This window comes from Accipiter gentilis, chromosome 10 (genome assembly GCF_929443795.1).
Source record: "Accipiter gentilis chromosome 10, bAccGen1.1, whole genome shotgun sequence".
In the NCBI taxonomy this organism is placed as follows: Eukaryota; Metazoa; Chordata; class Aves; order Accipitriformes; family Accipitridae; genus Astur; species Astur gentilis.
The window spans coordinates 36,612,363-36,636,022 of record NC_064889.1 but is presented as its reverse complement, the minus strand read 5'-3'; the positions used below and the strand labels follow the sequence as shown (position 1 = coordinate 36,636,022).

The following is a 23,660-nucleotide window of genomic DNA, read 5'->3' as shown; positions in this document are numbered from 1 at the left end:
ATTTGTCAGTCTGATGCAAGACAACAGTGCCGAGTTAGTGCCCCACTTGCTCGTTAGTGTCCCAGGTTAGGAAGATTAGTTACTATAATTCTTAGATTATTACAGTGTTGTAAGGGGAGCAGTTCTTTGTTTGCAAAGAAGCGTTTCTTTTCCGTAAAAGCAGTTATAAAGATACCTAGAATGCAACCCCAAGCTTCCCTTCTTGTTTGTTCAAGTATAGTTTTCTGCAGGCAGCTAGGCAATGAAGGCTTTAAAAAGTAAATCTTCTCAGGGAGACAAATTGAGCCTCACAATTAGATGGCTTTCAGCTCCAAATGGATGTGATAATGGATTGTGTCCCATTCTGGTTGCAGAATCAGTGGATCTGGCTTGTTAAATGCTTATTTAAGGAAGATGGGAAGACTGGACTAGGTGATTATAAGTCAACTACACCATCCTAAGTTGTTTTGGGAGTTCATGTACAAAAAGACCTAAAGGACAAAATTTTCATTAATTGCTTTGGTACAGTGGCTACAAGAGTTTGGTTTAACAAAAGTAATAATACAAAAGAATGAGAACTCCTAACTCTACAATACAGCTTCTCTTTGCTCTTACATAGAAATCAGGTCATTAGGCTAGAAAGATACTCTAAGTTCAGTTCTGATTAGTAACATCTCGAGCTGCATATTTTATAGGCCAGCATGAGAGGAACTGTTATTCAGTGTCCCTGTTTGAAATAACATTGCAAAGTTTGATTCCAGATGCAGCTGTAAATATTTTATTTAAGTGCAGATGTCTCTGCAGCCAGCATAACTTAACTACGTTAGAAAATGAAAATTGTATTTATGTGTTAAGATAGATCTCCTTTTTTCTGGTCTTCCAGCAGTTATTTCTGATCTGTGGTTTGTGTATTGTTGATTTGTACTTTCATTTTTTCTGCACTGGGTATTTTACAATTGTCTGCTTCAGCTGTTTTCATTATGACTGGAAAGAAGCATGTGTAATACTTGTAGGTGCGACCTGAAAGTTGGCTAGTTATTACTTTATTACATTATCCTTTTAGTTTTATGCTTTACTTGAAAGTCTAACACTTTAGTTGTGTTGCATTAAAAATGTATAGTTTTCCAAAGAAAGTTACTCCTATATACATGCATTTTAATTTGGCAGTTGTGTATTTTGCTTGACAGTAATTCTAACATGACTGATAATGGCTTTTTACAATTTAAGTTATCGAAGACATTATTAAGTATTAAAATGCATACACTTTCATTTCATGAACTATGGTAGGTTAAGAATTATATTTAACTGTGAAACTTCCTAAACGTGGCAGGTGGCACGCAGATGAGCAATGCAGATACAGTCTACAAATGACAAGTTACTTGCACGTAAACTTGAGACTTGGTAAATGGAAATGGGTTGGTCTTGGCATGTATGGGATCATCTTTAGGCAGGAATAGAAGAGTAGACGTTAAATTAACATGGTTTTTCTACTTTGTGCCATGAATCACCTTGGACTTAGCCTCCCTTTTCCCATGATAACTACATAGTTCTGAATCCTCAATGGTTGTATGATGCCCTTTTAATAAAATTGCATGCTCTGCAATAGCCAGACTCAAAAGCTGCTTGTGCTATAGGAATGACAGCAGGCATCTAACAGCTCTACACACATATACATAAATATGGAGTGGCATGTCCCCAGTGTCAGAATGATTAGAATGCCAAATTGAGGTTTGAATCCTGCAGCTAACTGCTTTCTAGGAGATGTCTGTGAATGTGTTAATACATTTGGACTTTCTTAAACAGTGTTATTTATTATCTACTGCACAAATACAGTATTGGAAGACATGAGGTATAAAACCATAATGAAGAGGCTTAATAATATGGATCTCCTCCAGCCTTTAAGCTGCATCTATCCTAAATATTTTGCCCTTGCTCTGAGACAGCCTACATGCTTGCAGCTCCATCCTGTCTCTCAGCTGCAGTAGGCCCAGTAGAATATTGATCACCTTTCAGTTTTATTTATCCATATTCTACCCAGCCAATGTCTTTTAATCTCTAGGGGACTAAACCTCAGCAAAAGTATATTCTATTTACTTGGTAGTAGCATGGTTTTGACATTAACACTTAGGTTCTCTGAGCTGCTTTGAAGTTTCTTACTCTAGCTAACTTAGCACATAGTCTTTGTATCAATTCTTTCCTAGATCAGCCCTATCTCCGGTTTCTCCGAACTCTAATACAAGACGACTTTGATATAAAATTGAAAATGGAGGTTGAGTTAAAGCATCCCAGTTTGTCTCTAGGGGAACTTAGCACAGTAAGCAGTTCCATAATGTTGACAGAAAAAAAAAAAAAAAAAGTCACTGAATTCAAAGGGACAAGAAAGTTGTCCAGTCTGTGCAATTAAAAAGAAGCGATGTTCTAGAAAATGTACTCTATGACAGTTAAGAGTAAACTCTGTAGTAAATAATTACATTCCACATATGGGTTTTTCTTTTCCAGAATACCAGCTCAGTAACTGTTCCAGAAACACTGCTGTTTGTTTCAACCCTTGATGGAAGTTTGCATGCTGTCAGCAAGAGGACGGGAGCAATCAAGTGGACTTTAAAAGAAGGTGAGCAGGAGGTATCCTGATGCTCTCTACTCAGTAACAGTAATAACAGTCATATCAATTGATAATTCAGACTGTTGTAGGGCCTGGTAAATACTTTCTTTTCCTTCTTCATTTTGCTGTTGCTCCAGAATTAAGCTACAGTGTTTCTGGACTCGTGTTCATATTTTCACTTGCAGATCTTTTCCAGGTTTATGGGGGGTTTTTTTGACAGAACTTGTTTAACTTGATAATTTGTTTAACTGTAGTGGTATAATTGGTAGGTATCATGTTTTATGGGAATGAGTACAATATAAGCAGGCATAGAACAGAATGGAAGTCAAATGAGAGTGTCAGCTGGTGGAACTGGTGGCAAAGCGCTTGCATGATTCTGTCTCTGGAATACCCTACATTCACTGGTGCAGTGGATATCGAGCAAACCTCGGGTCTTTTTTTCTGTAATAGATGTTTAGGAACAGCACGTTTTTTTACATAAAAGAACTGCATTTGTGTAAAGAAATTTAACATTGCTCAGTGACTGGAAGTGATTTTGCAATTTTAATTACTGAGCAAATATAGGTCATTCTGCCTTCATGAAAGATTCAGTGTTTAATACAAATTTGTTTTAGTGGAACTCCAGTTACGTATGGTAGAAGTGATAGTAGCGCACTCTGTTCACTTCTGGAAATAAATTAGAAAGCAGGTCAAATGGAAAGGAGTCACAGTGATTGCATCATTCTGTCCTCTATTTTTAAACCTGATGTCAGTTTAGTAGGTGAGCTGAAATGGTAGGAAATGGATTGTATGTATCTGATGTTTGCAGTACAAACCAGTTGTTCTTATTTGTGAAGCCATTCATATTTGAATGCAAATCTACCAGACAAAAAGTTAACTTCATAAATGAGCAAAGAATGCTTTTGTAGCTCCTCTTGGAGTAAAAAGGGGTAAGCAAGTATTTTCTTGAAGGATCTTGGTTAATAGGTGTGATTACATTTTCTTCCCTGTCTCCTCTTTAAATTTAGACCCCCTCTTTTCCCTGAACAGGCATGAATGAAAAAAAGTTATCAGCCTCCTCCTTTATTGTTGCTATAGGCTACTGCAGTATTAACAGAAGCTTATTGCTTTTTGCTTGTCATTCAGCTGACATGAACATACACTACATAGTCATGTCCTAGAAGGGTATCATAACTGGCATTTGTTTGCAGCCAGACTTAGTAAGTGGCAAGAGGTTTTTTGAGGAAGAAGTGAACACACTTTGGTAACGAAAAGGGTCTTTGTCACGGTGTATTGCTCAAGCAACTTGCCTTGTTTAAAAGAAAAAAAATGTTGCAAAACTGTTGCTGGTACGGTAGAACTGCCAGACTGGATAATCTAGTTTTATAGGACTTTTTTTTTTCCTCTTTGTTGCTAACTGTGTATTATTCTGCATCTTATGTACATGAGGTATGTTCACTTGCTTTTTGTAAAGCACTTATTGCCCATAGTTTAATTCTGTGTAATAGAACAACACACAATAGTCAATGAAAAAAAATATGAATGGTAGTTATTGTTACAAGATGCTTCATGAGTTAACTTAGTTAAGTGTACATGGAACAAGGGCCTATACATATAAATTGGCAAATTAGTTTATAATTGGAGAGGTTTTATTTATTTTTGCAAAACTGTATTTGTTGGTGGCCACCCTGTGGGTGGGAAGCCCAACAAAGGTGCGACAGTGTTGGAAACTAATAGCTCAGGAAAGTCTGTGCCATCTTGCTGTGCTAAATCTCTGGAGAGATTTAATAGTGCAGAATTCAGTATTAATATTAGTGTATAAACACAGTTGTTGGGTGCACTCTCTCTGTCAACAATATGCTTGTATTGTTATAGAGAACTACCCAGTGGGAAGTTGCATGCATTGCAAGCAGTGTTCTTGCAGGTGCTGTTTTACCCTGATTATCAGACAGTGAACCATGTGTTGTAGTTCATGTACTTTGAGAAGTTGTGGAGGTCACCTGAAGTGCTGCAGTGGCGTTCATCAGGAAGAGAATGTTTTTTTACTGCACTTAAGCAGCAAGGTATTTAACAAAGGGCAATTCATGCACATTTTAGTTTTGCTGGGGAAAAAAACAAGGCAGTGTTCATTATCAGGCAATACTTAAACAAACATGAAAATCTTGCCATGTGTGGTTTGTTTCAATTTAGCACGGAAGCTTATCTTGGGTATGCAGAGTAAATGAGCCAGTGGTTATCACCACAATAATGTTTGGGTTTCTTGCCTTCATGTAGTGCTGGCAAGAAAGGCAGTCTGAATACTTGTGCTCCCCATAAAGCAGGCCAAAAAGTGGGTCTGTTAGTCACAGGACTCTCCAGTAGTTCAGAAATAAAACTGCGTTCCCTGCAGTTACATGCAGTGAGATTGTGGACTGACTTGTTGAGGGTGCTTAATACCTTCATTTACTGTTGGCTTCTATGGGTCCTACTGTCAGGCAGCTCAAGATTTTTCAGTGGCCAGGTGACTGATGCTGCTCATTCCCTGGGCCTTGGAAATCTGGAATATGGTTGGAAAGTTTATAGAAAGAACCCACACTCCTCTTCCCCCCCCCAAATTTCTGAGAGGCACCTTTGCTCCTGCTGCAGCCCCATCAACACACGTTGTATTGAAAGGCACTCATTTGAAAGGGTATTGAAAGGGTGTGGCACACATTTAAGATCAGAGACTAAATAAGGCTCTTAGGGCTGTCTCTGATCAGTAAAGGGAGCTGTCAGTTCTAAGTGACAGTGTGATAGGCTGTCATGTTTTCTGCGCTTGCCACTAGCAAGATACTTAATGAGCATCCTCAGTAAGATTACTTGGGATGAAATATCTTCCCCAAAATTGCTGGAAATGAAACTTCTGTCATTGCCTATAGATCTCTGAAAGGTACAGGGGTGCAGCACTTTAGGTTTGCTTTTAGGTAAGAAAGTAGACTGTGATAGAGTTGGTGATGAGAAACCTGTTGGCAAGGCAGAAATCTGGAGAATGCTTTTCTCCTTAATGTCAGATTTTATATTCATGATCTGAATTCAGTGTGAGCTTTAAGAATGTGATTTTAAGAATGTGACTGTCCTGCTCCCTCACATGTTTGTAAAAATCATCCTGTATGTCTTTGTTAACTGAAGAGCTTAGGTTAATGATCAGAATATTGAACTTCGAGATGTTAAGAATGTAGTGTTTCAAACTGTACTCTTGGACAGAGTATTTCTCTGTTCCGATTGTCACTTCTGTGTGTCCTTCTGTACTGTTCAAAGCGATCTCTTTTTCATTCACTAGCACCTTAAAAGCTTTTATCCTAAGAACTAATTCAAAGTAATTTGCCAGAAGAACATATAATATATACAGATTTGGGTCTAGATTTAGAGCCAGCAGAAATTTTGTTACAATCTGCAGTTCTCTGTAGCAATCAAAAAAACGATGGCCCACAATCAATTTAAAAGGTTTTGATTTCTGATATCTTACTCATAACCTATGGACTTCAGTCATCTAGGCATGGTAAGACAAAGATAAAAAGACTGTATCTATTAATGGTATGTAATATGTAGATTTTTAAAGGGAAAATCTGAAATCTGTAGGTCCTGCTTTTAAAACAGTTGTTATTCTCGGGCAAGAAGAAATATCCTTGTGCATAGCTGTAAATTAATAACAATTATCAAACCAAAACAATTGTAGAACAGTACTCTTTTCAGCAAATTCCAGAGGATAGTTTGTTAGAATCTCTAACCTCATTTACTGCAATTGCGACAGCAGGCGAGGGCGACGTGATTTTAAATTGGCCCGTTAGCCCAAATCTTATGGTGGTGCCTCGGGTCAGGAAACCGTTTTTTCCAGCTCATTCCAGTGGGGCAGCGACTTACTCATTTGCTGTTTCGGAATCTCCCACTTCTTCTTTTCAGTCATTGGTTTTGTCTGTTCTACGAAAGGGGACATTACAGTGATGAAAATATGCAACCCTTGTGCATTAAATCTTGTGCATTAAAAAAGACTTGGTTTTTGGTCAAAGGGCAAATTTTATCTTATCATGTGTTTGTGAATGGCCTGGTTTCAGCTGGGATAGAGTTAATTGTCTTCCTAGTAGCTGGTATAGTTTTGGATTCAGTATGAGAATAATGTTGATAACACGCTGATGTTTTCAGTTGTTGCTACGTAGTGTTTATACTAAGTCAAGGATTTTTCAGCTCCTTACGCCCAGCCAGCAAGAAGGCTGGAGGGGCACAAGAATTTGGGAGGGGACATGGCCGAGACAGCTGACCCCAACTGGCCAAAGAGATATTCCATACCATGTGACGTATATAAACTGGAGGGAGTGGGGCTGTGAGGGATTGCTGCTCAGGAGCTAACTGGGTATCGGTCTGCGAGGTGGTGAGCAATTGCATTGTGCATCTCATGTATTTTCCAATCCTTTTATTATTATTGTTGTCATTATTATTATTATTAGTTTCTTCCTTTCTGTTCTATTAAACTGTTCTTATCTCAACCCACAAGTTTTACTTTTTTTTTTTTTTTTCCCAATTCTGTCCCCTATCCCACTGGGTGGCAGGGAGGGAGTGAACGGCTCCGTGGTGCTTAGTTACTGGCTGAGGTTAAACCACGACAGTGAAATATGGAGAAAAGTCAAATGCATTATATTTAGCATTATGGTTATAGTTTCAAAAGTTGTATATATGGCTTTTTTCCATATATGTATGCAAAATGTGGGTTAGAATTGTTTCAGAATAATCTGAAACGTGTCGTATACTTCTGCCCGCTCACAAGCAAATGATACAGGCACAAATATTTTCTGGCTGTGATGCAACCAAAACTGTATTGGGACATCTGCCTGCTGCCAGGTCAAAATGTTAATTTCAGTGAAGTGTAACTGAGCCCAATAATTTACTAAATTACTGGTCAGTCATTATGTTAACAGGTTTCTAATAACTGCTGTACTTGTGAATAAACAGAATTCTAGAATAAATCTTTATAATCTAGGATCAATGTCCTTTTAAATTTTTTTTGGACACAGTTATTTTAGAAATCTTTTTATTAACTTGTAAAAATGAAAGCTTTTTGGTTCTTGGAGGATAACATTTTTTAAGTCCTGCAATTACAAGGAGAGGTATCAGCAGTCATTTTAATGGCATTTCTATTCTGCTGATGCCCTTGAACTCCCTGTTCTTGTGGGCATTAATATGCTTTACTGAATTAATTTAATGAAAAGTATCAGTGGCAATAATTTTACCAATAGTGTGTGCATGTGCTTGTTTACACACAGGTGTGTATTACCAGATCAGAAAGCTAAAGCTAGTGTGTATTGAATTGTAGGATTTTAATATAGGTATCATTAACATACTCTGCCTTAGTAGAGGCTGCAGGAAAAACAAATTGGAAACCCATGGAAATATCTATAGAAAACTCCATCTTCCCTCCAGTAGTGGAGATATTTACAGGATGGTGTCCTGCTTCCTAACTCACCCCCCTACCATAATCCATAGTTATTTTGACATCTGTTTTCTTAGTCTAGAAAGTGGAAAGCTTTTGGACAGGATATCATACCAAAAGCTTTATGTAGGACATTGCAAGAAGTTGGCTTTTCCTCTGCTACAGGGAATGGAAGCTTAAGGGAGAGGCAGATGTATTTTTTTATCAGTTTTATCACATTTTCTCTGTAAAGTTTTTGCTCCAATACAGAATACTTACTGCTTTGTTCAGTGGTTATTATCACCATTGTTGGTATTGGAACAGATCGGGCCTATTAGAATAACTCATCTAATTACAGGGAACTGCAGTACAGGGAAATTTTGAAAGCAGGATTACGTGATTACAGTCTCAGCATGTTAACACTTGAGTGCTGAGCTGTTGAAGAGAAGATAAGGCCTCAGTTCTCTGACTTTTGCAAGAACTTTTTCTGTTTGACCCATTGTGGAGCAAAAGGTGACTTCAGTTATAAGATGACTCATTCTTTTACTAGTCTGTATTCAAGCATATGAAAACTATTGTAAGACCTGACAACAATAAATTAAACTCAAGATTCTCTTTTTATCTCAGAGTTCTTATTTCAAAGCAAACTTTGAAATAAAGTTGGAATATGTCCCAAACCACATGAAAGTGAATGTGAAGAGTTTATTGTCTGTCTCCAAAGTATCTTTGCAGAGCTACAACCTTAGTTCAAAATCGTGAAAGTGTTAAGAAAATGAGAAAATTTACATCACCCCAGTAGCAAAAAATGTAGAGAAATGTCTCTCCAGAGCCTGTCTTGCCAGATGGATGGTGGTAGCAGTGAAAGGAGAATTCCTTCCACTTCAGAAGATAAACTACTCCATCAGTTTGCGTTCACTCATTGTGAATAGTCTTGTGCATGGAAATTAATCAGATATTGATACTAAATGCTTTCTAACTGTTCATATGCAACACTTAAATGTTGCAGGAAGCCATCGGAATCAGTGTTTTGGTTCATGTGCCAGTAAGTACTAAAAAAAATTCCTGCCGCTTTGTAATAACAACTTAATCTGTTCCATCTACCTTTTTTATCATTGTTAGTAAATCAAATTTCAGTTACTGAGAAAACAAGTAAAAGCACGTTTTTTTCACTTCTGATAAAGCACTGTTGTTCTTGATTTTGGAGACATGATTGTAAAGAAAAGTTTAAGGCCTTTCTCATGAGCCTGATGATTCTGCACAGCATACACTGAAGAGCTTGGAACTTGTCATAAGGCTTTCATTCATGTCTTGTGATATGCAAGAGTCCTTCAGAAAAACTGCAGAAGTTGAAGAGACATTCATGGGATTTCTGGCATCATTTATTGAAGCGTAGGATACATTTGTTGATGAAATTGTTATAAGTGACATTTTTCCAACAGCTTTCAGAAATATAAGCTTGGGGGTAAAAGCTTAATGCAAGTAAATATTGCACATATACATACATATGTTCTTTCACTATTATGGTGCTACATGGTTGATGTAATCATGCAACACTTCTCAGACCTTTTTGGACAGTTGGAGCAGAGTGGAGCACTTTTTTTTTTTAAAGTAGTTTGTCCAGTCTTAGAAAATTAAGTGAAATCAAGTTATGAGTCCAAAAATGCTGTACTGTATTATTATTATTGTTATTATTCACAGTATTTTGGGGGCAGAGAGGGAGCTATAGGAAAGCACTACTAACCAGACTCTCCTGCAAATGTCATGGACAAACCAGGATCAGTTGCTAGAAAATTTCAAAAGGTAGATTTCTGTAATTGTTCAGGTTTTCCTGAGCATTCTTTGAAAACAAACCTGAAATACTAATATGTTTGAGGAAATTGCATTCTGTCCTGTTCTACTGTAGAGTGTGTGTTATGTCAGTAACAGTGCAGTTAGAAAATTTGGAACTTGAGTCAGATAGTGCTAGTTTTATACTGTAATTTCATATAACAACTTCACACCTCCATTTAATTTGGAGAATAAGCAGTCCTTTTGTTGAATTTAAAACTTTCTGAAGATAATTTGGGCAAGAAACTATTTCCTAGGCTGACTAGGAAGTGATTTTTAAAAATATCTGCATTAACATACTTAAACAATGTATACGCAGTCAGTTATAACTTCAAAAACAAGTTGTGCAGCTTTGTTATCACTAATGATCATTTGAGGACGAGATGTTTGTAGATAGGACAAAGTTGCTTAAGCACTGTTGGTGAAGATTGCTGTTATCTAGCAATGGTGATCGTTACCACAGGCAACTTTATTTTTTACGTAAGTGCAACACTCACTCTGTAATCAGTTCATCAAGAGACTTGCAAAGTTTGTTTGGTTTTTCCCTTTAGCAATGTTTGTAGCATTTGCATTAAATCTTACTTTGGCTGAGGCAGGTGCCATTTTCTGCTGATTTATGATGTTGTTTCTTTCACAAAACTGTGAGAGTTTCCCTTTCCACGAAGCATTTATGATTATAAAAACTCTAGCCTGTGTTTTTTAATGTCTCTTAGCTGATTTCACCTAGACTTATGGATACGTTGAGTATATAAACTTGATGTCTGTTTGCTTTAAGTAGTTCAACCTAGCAGTTCAACTCCAGAGTTGAACCACTTTATATAATGGTCAGTTAATGCTTTTTTCTTGCTTGCTTTTCTTCAATAATGGAGAGATGGTGCCGTAAGTCACCATGTGTTGCATTTGGTACTGTAAAGCTCATGGAATGCTTGAAGCAAACACTGAGAAATAATTGGCATATAATCAACTGTAGAGTTTGGAGCAGGGGGGTCCCTCCCAACATATCCTGAAACCAGTTTCTTCACACAAGGGATAGAAATGAATTGCTTGATGTAGTTCATGGAATAAAGGTCTGACTAAGCAGTGTTGTCTATAGAGACAAATAGACAATGATGAATCATTAACTCCTTTGTTTGAATGTTAATTATCCTTAGGGCCTTTTGATGTATACTTGGGTTCTCAATAAATTAAATAGAGTTTATGATATAATGTTGAGCTCTACACTTATATAGCATTCCCATCTTACATCAATGAACAGTAGTAATGGTGATAATTCATAATTAAGAGAAAAGTTGCTCAAGATGGGTACTCTTGGTCTCCGTCTTCTATGACTACATGTCAGTGCCTAGGACTGTTAAGAGTACCAGCTAAATTATCTCAGAATTTTTGCTGTCCTATGTATGAGGCTCTGAGTGTAAGCTAATGTGGCCAGGCTGTGTCTGTGCCATCCAGTGAGTTTCCTCCTAGAGCCGGCACACAGCTCTGCAAGGTCCCTGCACTAGAGGAAACTTGTTGTGATTTGGAGGGAGACTCTGTTTGACACTGTTCTTGCCGATGCAGGAGATGCCAGTGCGGTGGTCAGTAACCGTCTGATGAGGGAAATAGGTAAAGCATGAAACTTGACAAGTCTGCTTGCTGAGCAGTGAGTTTGCTAGGCATAGTATCCTTCAGTGCTTCAGTAGAGCAGTGTTCCCTCTCTGGTTAATTGGATTGTTCCCAGAAGCTTAAAATGCTTTTGAGTAGTTTGTTCTGGCAGCTTTGAGGATGTATCTGGAACATTTTTTAGGCTTAAGGTGTGTGTGGGGGTAATACATATATATGTATAGTTATGTTTTGATCAAAGCTGCTCTGATAAGTGTTTACTATTGTAAAAATAAATCAATGAAGGTAAAAATAGCTTTACTGTTATTCCTTGTATTGTGCTTTTTTCTGTCCCTGATATTATATGTGTATCTTTTGGTGACTAGTGTTTTCAGCTGCATTGTGGCTAGAGATCTGTTTGGGTGGGGGTTTCTTATGTTTTTTTTAATCTGTTACATAAAATGAAGGGACATCCTCCTAGGCTGTTAACATCAAACCCAGCAGTGTGATGCAATTTACTGCAGAGTAGTAGAGACTTTATCAGACCCACGTAATGAACCCTGAATTTCTTGTTCTTGTCTTGCTTAGCTCTGCAAATATCACAGTACACTCAAGCTGTTCAGAATCTGTGCCAGTTGCCCAAAGGCTCTTAAAACATCATTGTTTTTGTTCTTATTTCCTTCCTTCATGATGTTTGCATGGAGGCAGAACAGTTGAAAAAAGTGTTTCTTTGCTTGGTCATCTTCCATCTTCTTATTCAGGCTTATTCTATTGTAATGGTTTGATTTCCCCTGTGGAAGGGAAGATACCTTGCATCCCTCTTGATTTATGAGGTACTTTCCGCCAATATACCCATAAATAAGCACACACGTTTGTCTTGGAAATTGTAGAGTATGTCTTACAAATCTGGGAACTTTTGTGGTTTTGGCATCACGGTTGAAAATCCCACGATTCAGGATTTTTTTGAGGCCCCGGTAATTTTGAGGTCACATTACCTTACATTAAAATCAAATTATCATTCTTAATTTACCTTTCAATATGTAAGGATTTAGATTTAGCATTGTCAGGTTTTATTTCATAACTTATTTTTGTTGGTGCAGGCTGAGCTGTGATTCTGATCACTCAAAATACCAGCTACTATGAGATTGTTTCCAAACCTTTTGGGTTTTTTATGTAATGTGGATTCTTGGATAAATTTTAGTGGGGAAATTATTTAAGTGAAAAAAAATCAGGTTTTATGTAATTTTGAATAGCCTTTGTCAGACTTCTGTTTTTCTTTTCAGTGACATGCTGATCACAGAGGTTTTGTCTTGGAGTAGGAAGTGGAACTAAGTTTTTTCTGACTTGTGTTGGAGACTTGCTCTTAAGTCATTGGCAGTCTTCCGGCTCATTTGAGTTAGGTGCAGCACTAGGCTTTCAGTTTGTATGTTGCATCTTAAATTAAATATTGAGTTAGCTAGAAAGCATATGCTTACCTGCCTGATACACAAGGTACCTGAGACACAAAGTAGTGAATGTTCACAAAATACAGATTAAAAACTATCAAGACAGTACTTTATCCCTGTTCTCACAGTGTCTGCAAACTTATATTAGCTGTAGCTTGTTTTTAAGTAAAATTGTTTGTTGAAGCCTGCACGGTGAAAGCAGTTGCTGCAAGTTATGGTGAGCTGCCTCCTGGGCAGCCAGTGCCCAGCGATCATGCACACATATTGGAATCAAGAGGTTTTTTTAACATGTTACAGGCAGTTTTAACAGACTCTATATGCTCTGTCCAAGTGAGAAATAAGGAGAAAACTCAAGATACAGTACAGTACTGTTATGTTCTCTGAGTCTCCTCCCAGGGCTGGCTGGGAAGTAATGTGGATAAAACTGAGCCTTAACTTCAGAAGGTTTAAAACTTCTCAAGTGCTTTGTATTTTCCCACTTTATAAACCTTGTTTCACAACCAAACGGGAGGTTGTTGAGGCTGCTGAGATGGCCACTTTCAAACTCCGTGCATCAGCCTTTCAAAAAGGAGCAAGTTGTTGAGGCCTGACTTAATACTGTATCTAGTGAGTTCAAGGAATTGAATCGCCAGTGTTATGACCTTTTCTTTTTCCGTTTATGCAGATCCTGTACTCCAGGTGCCAATACATGTGGAAGAGTAAGTCCGTTTCCTTTATCTCATTTACTGCTTGTTCGATTTTCACTGACATCTTGAAATTTGATTTAATTTGAATGAAAATGATCTATGTTCTAGAAAAATGGCATGCCTTGTGTTGAGTCAATTTAAGGTGGTTTGGAGAGCAGATACAGAAAGGATATAATTAGCTACATATAATTCTCTTATTTGTAGCGCTAAGAAGAAACATCCTATCTGTAGACTGTTCTCTCAAGCCCTTGCTCAGGTTCAGAGATCAAGTGTGCTAACTGTGCCACAATCTTAATTGAGCAGCTTTGAAAATAACAGAAACAGCTAGGGAGTGATCTCTGGGTTTTGTACTTATTCTCTTCAAATAGAAGGCTAAAAATAGTGAAGCATAGGAAACTGCAACCACCACTACCAGAATCTTCAAATGAAACCCTCAAGCTGTTACTTTAGAGCAGTTCCTCCAGCATAGCAATCTCTCATTAAACTAGAAAATTTGGGGCTTTATGTCTCTGAAGTCAGTACTAACATCCTTTCTTTTTTGTGGTTTGTTTTTGATGTTGGGGTTTGGGATTTTTTTTTTTTTTTTTTTTTTTTTTTTTTTGTAGTTTGGGTGGTGGGGTTGCCTTTACCTCTCAAATTTACGTAGTTCTGGCAAGTCTTTTATTGTTCCTTGCCTTCCTTATGCTGTTTTTTGGTTTTTTTTTTTTTGTTATTTGTTTTTAATTCTGTGGCATTTTAAAACCATATAGATCTTGTTTAAAAGCTTTCACCCAAGTGATTGCCTGCCACATTTGGATCTTTGAATTTTCAAATTTATTAGTAATCTGAATTAGTTCTGAAACTTCTTTATATTTTTTTTATTTTCACAGTTAATAAATTAAACTTTAAAAAAGGATAATACAAAGTAAAAAATTTAATGTCAGATGAACTTCCCTGTAAAGCCAGTACTGACCATAGTTGCTTTCCTGTTCTCTGAGAAGTACAGTACATTTTTTATAATTTATAATTGCTGCTTAAATCCTAGGCCAGCATTTCTTCCAGACCCAAATGATGGCAGTTTGTATACACTTGGTGGCAAGAACAGTGAAGGCTTGACTGTAAGTATATTTTTTAAATTCTCTTCTCTGATAATTTTTAGAAAAGTGGTATAATTAGACTGACACAAAGGATAAGTCCCCAAGGGAACTTTCTGCTTTCTTGACAGTACTGTAAAGTTTTGCAGGCTTTTGTACTGTTTAATGGAAGTGTACAAGTTTCTTGGAAAAGCTTGATCAGACTAGCCAAAAACCAGCGTATGTTTTGTCCACTTGGACTATTTTTCTGTAATTTGGTAAAATAATGATGATGACAAATAAAATGTATGTGGTATTATCCAAATACTGAATAGTCTCTGTATGATTTGATGGGAAAGGTATACCCAGAATAATACAAATCAGATATGTCCCTTTCACCCAAATACTTAATTTTTTAAAACTATCTGCCAAAAGGCAGGATTAATACATGTTCTGTGCTGACACCTTTAGAAGATGTCTTTCTAAGATTTAGTAAGCAGACAAAAATGCTGAACCTTTTCAAAATAGTCACCAATCCATGCAACCCACAGATACTAGCTAATGTTTGACTTTTATTTTTAAACTTTGTGGTGATATTCTGATAAATGTTTGGCTTCCCACAAGTTTCTTTTCTCTGGCAGCTGCTATGATTTCCCTTAAGAACTTTAATATTGTTAAATATTTTAGTATTCACTCACCACTCCCCCACCCCCCAGTACAGCCAGCTCATAACTTGCAAAATGATTCTTGGTTCTTTTCCTGGGTGAATCCAGGAAGCAGCAATCTATTTGAATCTATTCCTTTATTCTGTTAATCTGTTGAAGTAATGTAATTTCTGTTTAGAATCACTATTATAATAAAAGTTTTAAGCAAGAGTGGAGTAATTTTAGCATGTTTCAGTAAACTTAGCAAAGGCCTGATCTTTATTGTTGGTGCAGCTTGTCTGTTACTCTTGTGACCTCATCCCAATAAAAGTCTCTTAAAATTTAGTAAGGATTGTCACCCATTCTGTAAGTGCAATACAGGCTTGGCAGTATCTCAAGAACTCTTCAGCTGGAGATTCTTGCTTCACCCTCTCAACAGTTTCATTTGTATGAAGATACCTGGCCTTTACAAATGTTACTGTACAGTCCTATGGAGAAGCATTTTATACTCATTATAGGAGAGGTAATTAAACCACAGTATGTTGAAGCCGACAGTTTATAAGTTGTGATGGTAGACCTTAAAACCACAGTCTTGGCCTCCAAACATCTCAGCTGCAAGTAGTTCTTCCATGCTACATGCATTTCTCCTATTGTAAACTCACCAAGACAGACTTCTCTCTGTTCTGGGTTTGCAGAGCAGGGCCTTGACCTGAAATTTTGAGTTCTCAGGCACTGCAATAATATAAACAAACAACAAAACCCTGTCATTTGAGATTTCTGAAGTTTTCTGACCACCCTTTTCTGTGAATAAATGCGAAGACTATCACACCAATGTGAATAAGCTTTTATTGTGGTTTGTTTTTTTTTTCCCCTAGAAACTTCCATTTACTATCCCAGAGCTGGTGCAGGCATCTCCCTGCCGCAGTTCAGATGGGATCCTGTACATGGGTGAGCTCAATATTTATCTTTGAGATTGTAAGATTTTCAGCAACTACAAAATGTAGAGACTTCCAGACAGACTGCATGGACATAAGATTTATTTTGGGTATTAATTATGGGTTTTCATGAACCTTTCTGATGACAGAAAACTCTGATTAATATAGAATTAAATTCCTGTTTGAAGATTAAAAACCAACTACTTTTCCTGAAGGAGAAAATAGCTTTTCTAAGCAGTGAATAGCTTGTATGGTTTTTTTGTTTTCTTGAGATGCCATCTTTCAACAAAATGTGACTTCTGCTTAAAATCTTACGCTTGTAAATGTCATTGACTGCCTGATAATTATAATTAAATTAGAAATCCCATTGCAACATGGTTAGACATCCTCTATTACCTGAGATACAGTCAGTTCATTTATACTACAAATAATAATGAATTTGTGCCTCACTGTCCTGACTCATTCTAATTGCAGATGGATTTGGGAGGAGAAGGGGAGAAGGAAGGACAGTTATTACTTATCACAACAGTAGAATGGGTGAAGGATCAGGATGAGCTTAGTATTGTTTTTTTAATCTCCTGAAGGGCCAATACCTACTTCTAGTTTTCCACTTTGTGTCTCTCCAGTAAAGGAGTGAAAAATGTTTATTTGAAGCTTCTAAACAGAATGCATATGTGTTAGTGTCAAAGAAATACTTAAGGTCATGGCTCATGTAGTCTTCAATGGGATGTTAGGATTACAATCCTTAATCAATTTGAAATGTGCAGACCCTCATAATTTTTTTCTACCTACTGTCCTTCAACATTAGCACTTCAGTCTCTTCTCTGCTAGCTCACAGGATCTTCTACACTCAGAATTATTAGATTTTTATCAGTGTGAAAAAATAATGCAGCCAATAGTACTTACCATTTAAATATCGTATTAAGTTTTTCTTGTCAATATTTGGGATTGGCCAGCAGTGCTAAATGATGAAACTAAGCCTGACTATAAGAAATTGTTTTATTAAAAATGCTTTATTCACGCTAAGTTCATGAGCCTACTATAGAAAAAAGAAGACTGAAAAGCTTCATGGAAGTGCAGTTTTTCCAACTGAATGGTAATTTGGGTTAAATTATGATTTCAGGTAAAAAGCAGGATATTTGGTACGTGATTGACCTCATGACTGGGGAGAAACAGCAAACCTTGACTTCCTCATTTGCAGAAAGTCTTTGCCCATCAACATCCCTCCTGTATCTTGGGAGAACAGGTCATATGCTTTTTTTTCTGTAGCTTAGAAGAAAATTTCTTGGTTTTGTTGTTGTTTTTCAAGTTTAGGCTCGTAACAAATGACCTTGTGATCAGTTCAGCTTTGCAAGTTTATTTCTTAGAAAAACTTCTGTAAATTATGATTTTAGACTGTACACAGAAAAATTACTAACTCTTTATAGCAGCAGAAAGATACTGGGTTTTTTTTAAACTTTGGCAGTAGACATGGTCCATTATTATTCTTGCTGACTGTGTGGCATTTATATTCTATTTAACAGTGCATTCCAGTAGCAGCTGTGAACCCAAGTTTGCTCTGTAACATACAGCTTCTATAAAAACTGTTTAAAGAAAATGGAGATATAGCATATCCACTGAAATTACAGATGCAGTAGTCTAAACTGTTAAAATTAGACCAACACAATATAGGTGTTAACTAGTAAAAAGGAGTAAGTGTTACAGACTTGTTCGTAAACGTCTATATTAATGTGTTCTTTAAGTGCGATAGTTCAGTTACATGGTATGCTGAATTTTAGAATGCAGGGTTTGGAAACTTGTAAGTAAAACAAAGTACATTAGAAGCTGTGTGATAAAAGCAAAATGCTGGCACCATGGGCAGTAACTGTCTGCAGAGCTTGTTTTGAGATTCCTGTGGATCAGTATATGAGTGGATTGGGTAATATCTTTAACAGCTGTGAAATGTTTATTTATCAGGAGTGTTGGGAAAATGAAATGCAGAGAGCAGTAAGTGTGTGTGGGATGTTTTGAAGAGTATCTCAGCTTTGAGATGATTGATTCTATTCTCTCATAGGTTTTTTTGCTTCACAGACTGTATATTTTTTAACAGAGTACACGATCACAATGTATGACACCAAGAAGAAGGAGCTGCGATGGAATGCCACCTATTTTGATTATGCAGCTACTCTGCCTGATGAAGACATAAAATACAGTAAGAATTTAATTGCTCTCTTTTTTTTGTTGGTGTGTCCGTCCCGTGTCCCCCCCCCCCAGTATTGGCCATAGGTTTTGCATACAGGCAAAAATATTCTGATTTTTTAAAAAAATAATTAATAGGTCAAGCTGTCTGTCTGATTTTTGTGCAGCTGATATGCGTCTGCCAGTTTTTATCCTTTACATGCCATAATATCTATCTGTTAGGTAGTAATAATATCTGTTAGGTAGTTTCAGGTAAACTGAATCTAAGAAGGTATGGTCTTAAAGATAAGACTCTTTAAAATTCAGTGAAAAATGGCAGGAGAGGAAGCAAACCTTAACAGTGGTGTACACTCAGAAAAAGCTACTGCAATGCTACTGCATTGCAACTGAACTTTATCTACCTAATTCTGACAACCGATTCGTTGATCAGCTGTTCTTTTGCAATGTAAGGTATAATGGACTCCACAGTCAACATAAGGCGTAAACTGTTAATATGTATTATTAAAATTGCATGTCTGCAACACAGACATAATCTCCTATATATTTGTATGTTGTAGAAATGTCCCACTTTGTGTCTAATGGAGATGGACTGGTGGTGACCGTAGACAGTGAGTCTGGGGACGTACTGTGGATTCAGAATTACGCTTCTCCTGTGGTAGCTTTTTACATCTGGCAACGTGAAGGATTACGGAAAGTTATGCACACTAACGTGGGGATAGAAACTCTGCGATACTTGACATTCATGTCTGGGGAGGTTGGACACATTACCAAGTGGAAATATCCTTTCCCAAAGGAAACAGAGACCAAGAGCAAACTGACGTGAGCATGAATATTCCTGTTTTCACTGTCTATTTGATAGAGCTTTGTCATTAAAACCTTATTTATATACATTCAGTTAAGGACTGTTCTACAAGTTTCAAGATGGTGAAACGAATATGTAAAAGCAGCTCTGGTTCTCCAGCCATTATTTTGTATTTGATCTTTTACTGTCTAAAGGCAGAGACCAAAAAAACCACCTATCATAACTTTAGGAAATGTATATTCATAACTTTTATCAGCTGTTCTGTGTTAATGGTTTTTTATAATGTGGAATTGAATTGTTTTTTTGTAATGTGAAGCCTTTCACATTATAAAAAAGGTTCATAGCATTTTGGTAAATACCAGTTATTGAATAATGCAGAAATAGGATGTGAGTTATGTCAAATGAGTAATTGTGATGTGAATAATCAACTAATAATGCTTTCATAATTAAAAAGAATGGCTTCAACAGCAGTACTTAAAACAATTTTACAGATCCAGGCTTTTCAAGATTTAAATATTGATGATTTGAGAAACTCATGCATTAGTTCTGCAGGATTATGTTGCCAAGGTTAGCTAAGATGCTAAAACATCCGTTTGCCTACTTCTTTCTAACACTTAACTGTTTTTTTCCAGACCAACTCTATATGTAGGGAAATACTCCACAAGTTTGTATGCATCACCATCAATGGTACATGAAGGAGTAACTGTTGTGGTAAGTTGGGAGCTGCAAGAGTTGAATGACGCCTGCTGAAAACTGCCTTTTTAGAGAATTAGTACTGTCCTGGGTTTAAAAAAAAAAAGTTGAAGTGGAAACATACATAAAAATAAATAAAAAGACAACTTTGCTATAGTAAAGTGGCAAAGGGATCCGATTAAAGTAGAAAATAAAACACTGAGGGCTGTACGTCTACAGAAATTTGGTTTTAAATTGCAGATTGTTATCAAGAAATCCATAGCAAATTAAATATTTAATGAAACAATTAACAGTAAGCCTTAGAATGCATGACTATATTTCAGGAATCATTTCAAATGCTGCAAAGAAGTAACTGTAGCTCGTCAGGAATTGTGCCAGGCGAGATTAGCAGGAGTAGACCAGAGGTTGCTACATGGTATTGTTGGTGCATTGTGGTTAATACTAAAATTGCTGGTTTGTTCATCAAAGTAACTCCCCGTAGACAGGAAACTGCATCATATTTTGTATTGCTCACGCTGTGGCTTTCCAGGTACAAAATAAAGATTCTGTTTAACTTTTCTAAAAAAAGAGAGAGTAATCTCATCTCCTAGGCAACATGTAACTTAGAAGGTCTAATGTCCAAGGTTGTTGAAGCAGTCGCTGAGGGCATGGCAGTGTTTACTTACGGTGACTTTGCTGCCAGTCATTTTTGCTTGCCCACCAATTCTGACCTCCATTTTTTTATTTAGTTGCCTGTTTAGATATTACAGGGACACAGTGCTTCCGTAATTGTAACAATCATCTCTCTCTCTAGCCCCGCGGCAGTGCCATACCCTTACTAGAGGGTCCAAAAACAGAAGGAGTCACAATTGAAGACAATGGCGAGTGTGTTATCACACCCAGTACGGATGTAAAGTTTTCAGGCAGACTGAAAGAAAAGAACAAACTCCACTATTGGAACGACTGGCTTTTAATAGGTACCCGAGGTCCCTTGCTTGGCCCTGGTCTGCCACTTGTGCAGGACTGCATTGCCATCTGGCGGACGATTCTAATCCTAACCTCAGAGCTGTTTGTCAGCTGCTTGTATATCAGTCGCAATGACTGCCTCAACTCAGGCAGTAATTACTGAATTCTAGTAATCGTTTCTAATTCGTCTTCATTTGCATGTGAATTAATGTCTTTACATATACAACTGCATACTGTTTTCTCCAAGACTTCTGCTTTATTCAATGTATAGGATGGAGAGTGCTTAGCTCAATATGTGGAAAGTTGTTTATTGTTTATTTGCCTCCTCCTTCAGTGATGGGTATAGGTAATTTATATTTACTGTAAATAATGTATTCTGGTTCCTTTGGATTTCTTTATTGTGCATAATGTTACTTTAATTCTCATCATATGGATCAGATATCCATGCTTTCCTCACTTTACAAATGGAAGATTAAGGCACAGAGGCTGAAGATAATATTAATAAAGTGTCAGCCTGTCCTGTGTGCCCCAAATCCCAAAATTTTGGAATTGATTTTCAGGGCATTTACAGTTTTGCTTCAAAAATGAAGACCTGTCTGAAGTTCAGTTTTAAGTGATGAAAGTTTATAATTAAGCGATACATGCCACAGGATCTCTGTGGCAGGCACAGGGTGTAACTTTCAGCTTCCTTAACTGCCACCTTTCTCTTCCTGTGATCCCTTTCTTTGTTGATACTGTCCTGCTCTTGCAGTATGTCAGGCAGCTCCCTTTAAACAGTTTGTATTCCTCTGCAACCCTCTGCACTGAATCACCCGTGCCCTCAGTCTTTCCCCTCCTTTTTCTTTCCTGCTCTATACGTAAGCAGGAATCTTCCTCTGTCCACTCCAGCTGCAAAAGCTGGGAGCACAGTAGCGTATCCCTCTTCTCGCTCACTTGGCTAGCATGAGCCAAAGGAATGTGAAGAGCAATTGTAGCTGAGGGCTGGATCGATTCTTGCTGCTTTCTTGTGCAGTGCGATCCATTCCCTTCAGAACCATTTCATATTTAGAATGCGATCTTTGCCTCAAGGCCACATCACAAAGCAAAACTATCTTGAGAGTGAGCCAGCTGGGAGGCTTAATGCATGTTTCTCTCATAGTCAGGAGCCAAATCCACAGCCAGTGCACAGAGTTCTTGAGGACTGATCACTATACCTGTGACTGCTTGGGAAGGACAGAGGGAGAAAAAGTTTTAATTTGAGCTTTTGTTCTGTGATGTTCTCAAGCCTTTTGTAAATTGACTTTATATATGCTCTTCAGCAAAGATGCTGAAATCAAGGATACCTTTCCTAAAAAGGGACAACTTTTTATTTCAACAAATGTTTTTATTTAAAGGGCACCATGAAACACCATTATCTGCCCCTACAAAGATCCTGGAGAAATTCCCAAGCAACTTACCTAAGAGGCCTGAAAATGTGATTCCGGCTGACTCTGATAAAGCCACTATTGAAGAGGTTTGTGATGAGAACAATCATCTTGCTGGATGATAGGAGAATATAAAGGAGTAGAAGTTGGGGAAGGACTCAGAAGGAAAGCTACATAGAATTACTTCACATTTTTTGTGTCAGATTTTCATGTACTTAGCATGTAGAATCACTGGTATGATGATGTGTTGTTCCTTATTTCAAAATCAGGGCTTTCAGCTGCTTGCTTTTTTTTTTTTCCCACATGCAAAACTTTCTTTGACTTTGGTAGGGTTAGAAATTATTAAAAATTATTTAGCAGAAAGGCTAGCGTACAAATGCTCCATTACTCATGAAGATATTGAGCTAACAGAGCTTTCCTTGCCTCTTAGGTTATTGACATTGTTGAAGGTTCCTCAACAGAAGTGCCTCCTGCTGTTCCAAAGGATATTGAGGAGAAACCTACTCGGCCTATCCATCGGCCAGAGGCTCCGGTGGACTCCATGTTGAAAGACATGGCCACGATCATTCTCAGCACTTTCCTGCTTGTGGGCTGGGTGGCTTTTATCATCACTTATCCAATGGTAATGCCGACTTAGCTTGATGTGCTTTTGAGTTTCGGGAGAGTCAGTAACATTTTACAGCCCAAGAAATGATAGGAATTAGAAAGCTATGCACTACAGCATTTTTCCCCCCTCCTCGCAGATGTGTGGTGGGTAGCAGAGGTTACAAATTTGACATAACAGTGATTTCTCTGGTCGTATGTGCCAACTCTGGAGACTTTCAATCCCACCAGTTCTGGTTTTTGTATGTGTTACTCTTTTCACGGACATGGCCTTAACACCATTGGCTTCACTCCTCTCTTCCTCACCTGAACCACTGTCAGGTTTTCCAGGTTTTGGATCAAAGCCGTTATCCTTCTGTGGTTTAAAGACACCTAGTCAACCTAGTAACAGTTAGCTTTTGCCATATTAACCAACCAGTGTGATTTCTCAGCTTTGCAATGGAAGTTCAGAATGAAATGGAAAGAGTGTGAGTGAAAGTTACCCCACCTACTTGGCTGACAGTGTCACAGCAAAAGAGTTTTCCTCTCACCTTTTGGATGTAGCTACCCCACTAGCTATAGAGTTCCTTTTTGTGATGCGACTGTAAAAACTTCGCTCCACTTACGGAACTGAGGTCCTTTCTCACAGAGTGTCCATCAGCAGCAACAGAGGCAGCATCAGTTGGAAGAGAAGATACAGCTCTTGCAGCAACAGACGCTGCCCTTTCGTGCTCCCAGCGATCTACCCCCAGAAGCAGATTTCTTGGACACCTCCTATGCACGGACAGAGAGCTCAGCCACCAGCACACCAAATATGTCCCCCAGAGCCTCAAACCATTCTGTGTATTCCAGCATCTCCACATCTGATGTTGGGAGCTGCCTCTCCACTGAGCAAGAAGAAGGAGGTAAAG

The 23,660-nt window shown here is 37.7% G+C and overlaps 1 protein-coding gene across 3 annotated transcripts in view; it reads left to right on the top strand.

The window, feature by feature from the left end:
• ERN1 (endoplasmic reticulum to nucleus signaling 1) overlaps window positions 1-23,660 on the top strand; it is a 39,808-nt gene that overhangs the window by 10,475 nt on the left and 5,673 nt on the right. For 2 of the 3 annotated variants that reach the window (XM_049811620.1, XM_049811622.1), the window contains exons 2-13: window positions 2,479-2,590; window positions 13,494-13,527; window positions 14,540-14,612; window positions 16,087-16,159; window positions 17,270-17,392; window positions 18,236-18,337; window positions 18,882-19,143; window positions 19,759-19,837; window positions 20,613-20,775; window positions 22,138-22,256; window positions 22,598-22,789; window positions 23,399-23,654. In XM_049811620.1, coding sequence (XP_049667577.1) covers window positions 2,479-2,590; window positions 13,494-13,527; window positions 14,540-14,612; window positions 16,087-16,159; window positions 17,270-17,392; window positions 18,236-18,337; window positions 18,882-19,143; window positions 19,759-19,837; window positions 20,613-20,775; window positions 22,138-22,256; window positions 22,598-22,789; window positions 23,399-23,654 — 1,588 coding nt within the window. Of the gene's footprint in view, window positions 1-2,003; window positions 2,294-2,478; window positions 2,591-13,493; window positions 13,528-14,539; window positions 14,613-16,086; window positions 16,160-17,269; window positions 17,393-18,235; window positions 18,338-18,881; window positions 19,144-19,758; window positions 19,838-20,612; window positions 20,776-22,137; window positions 22,257-22,597; window positions 22,790-23,398; window positions 23,655-23,660 lie in introns of those variants that run through there. The other variant, XM_049811621.1, reaches the window with a different exon arrangement.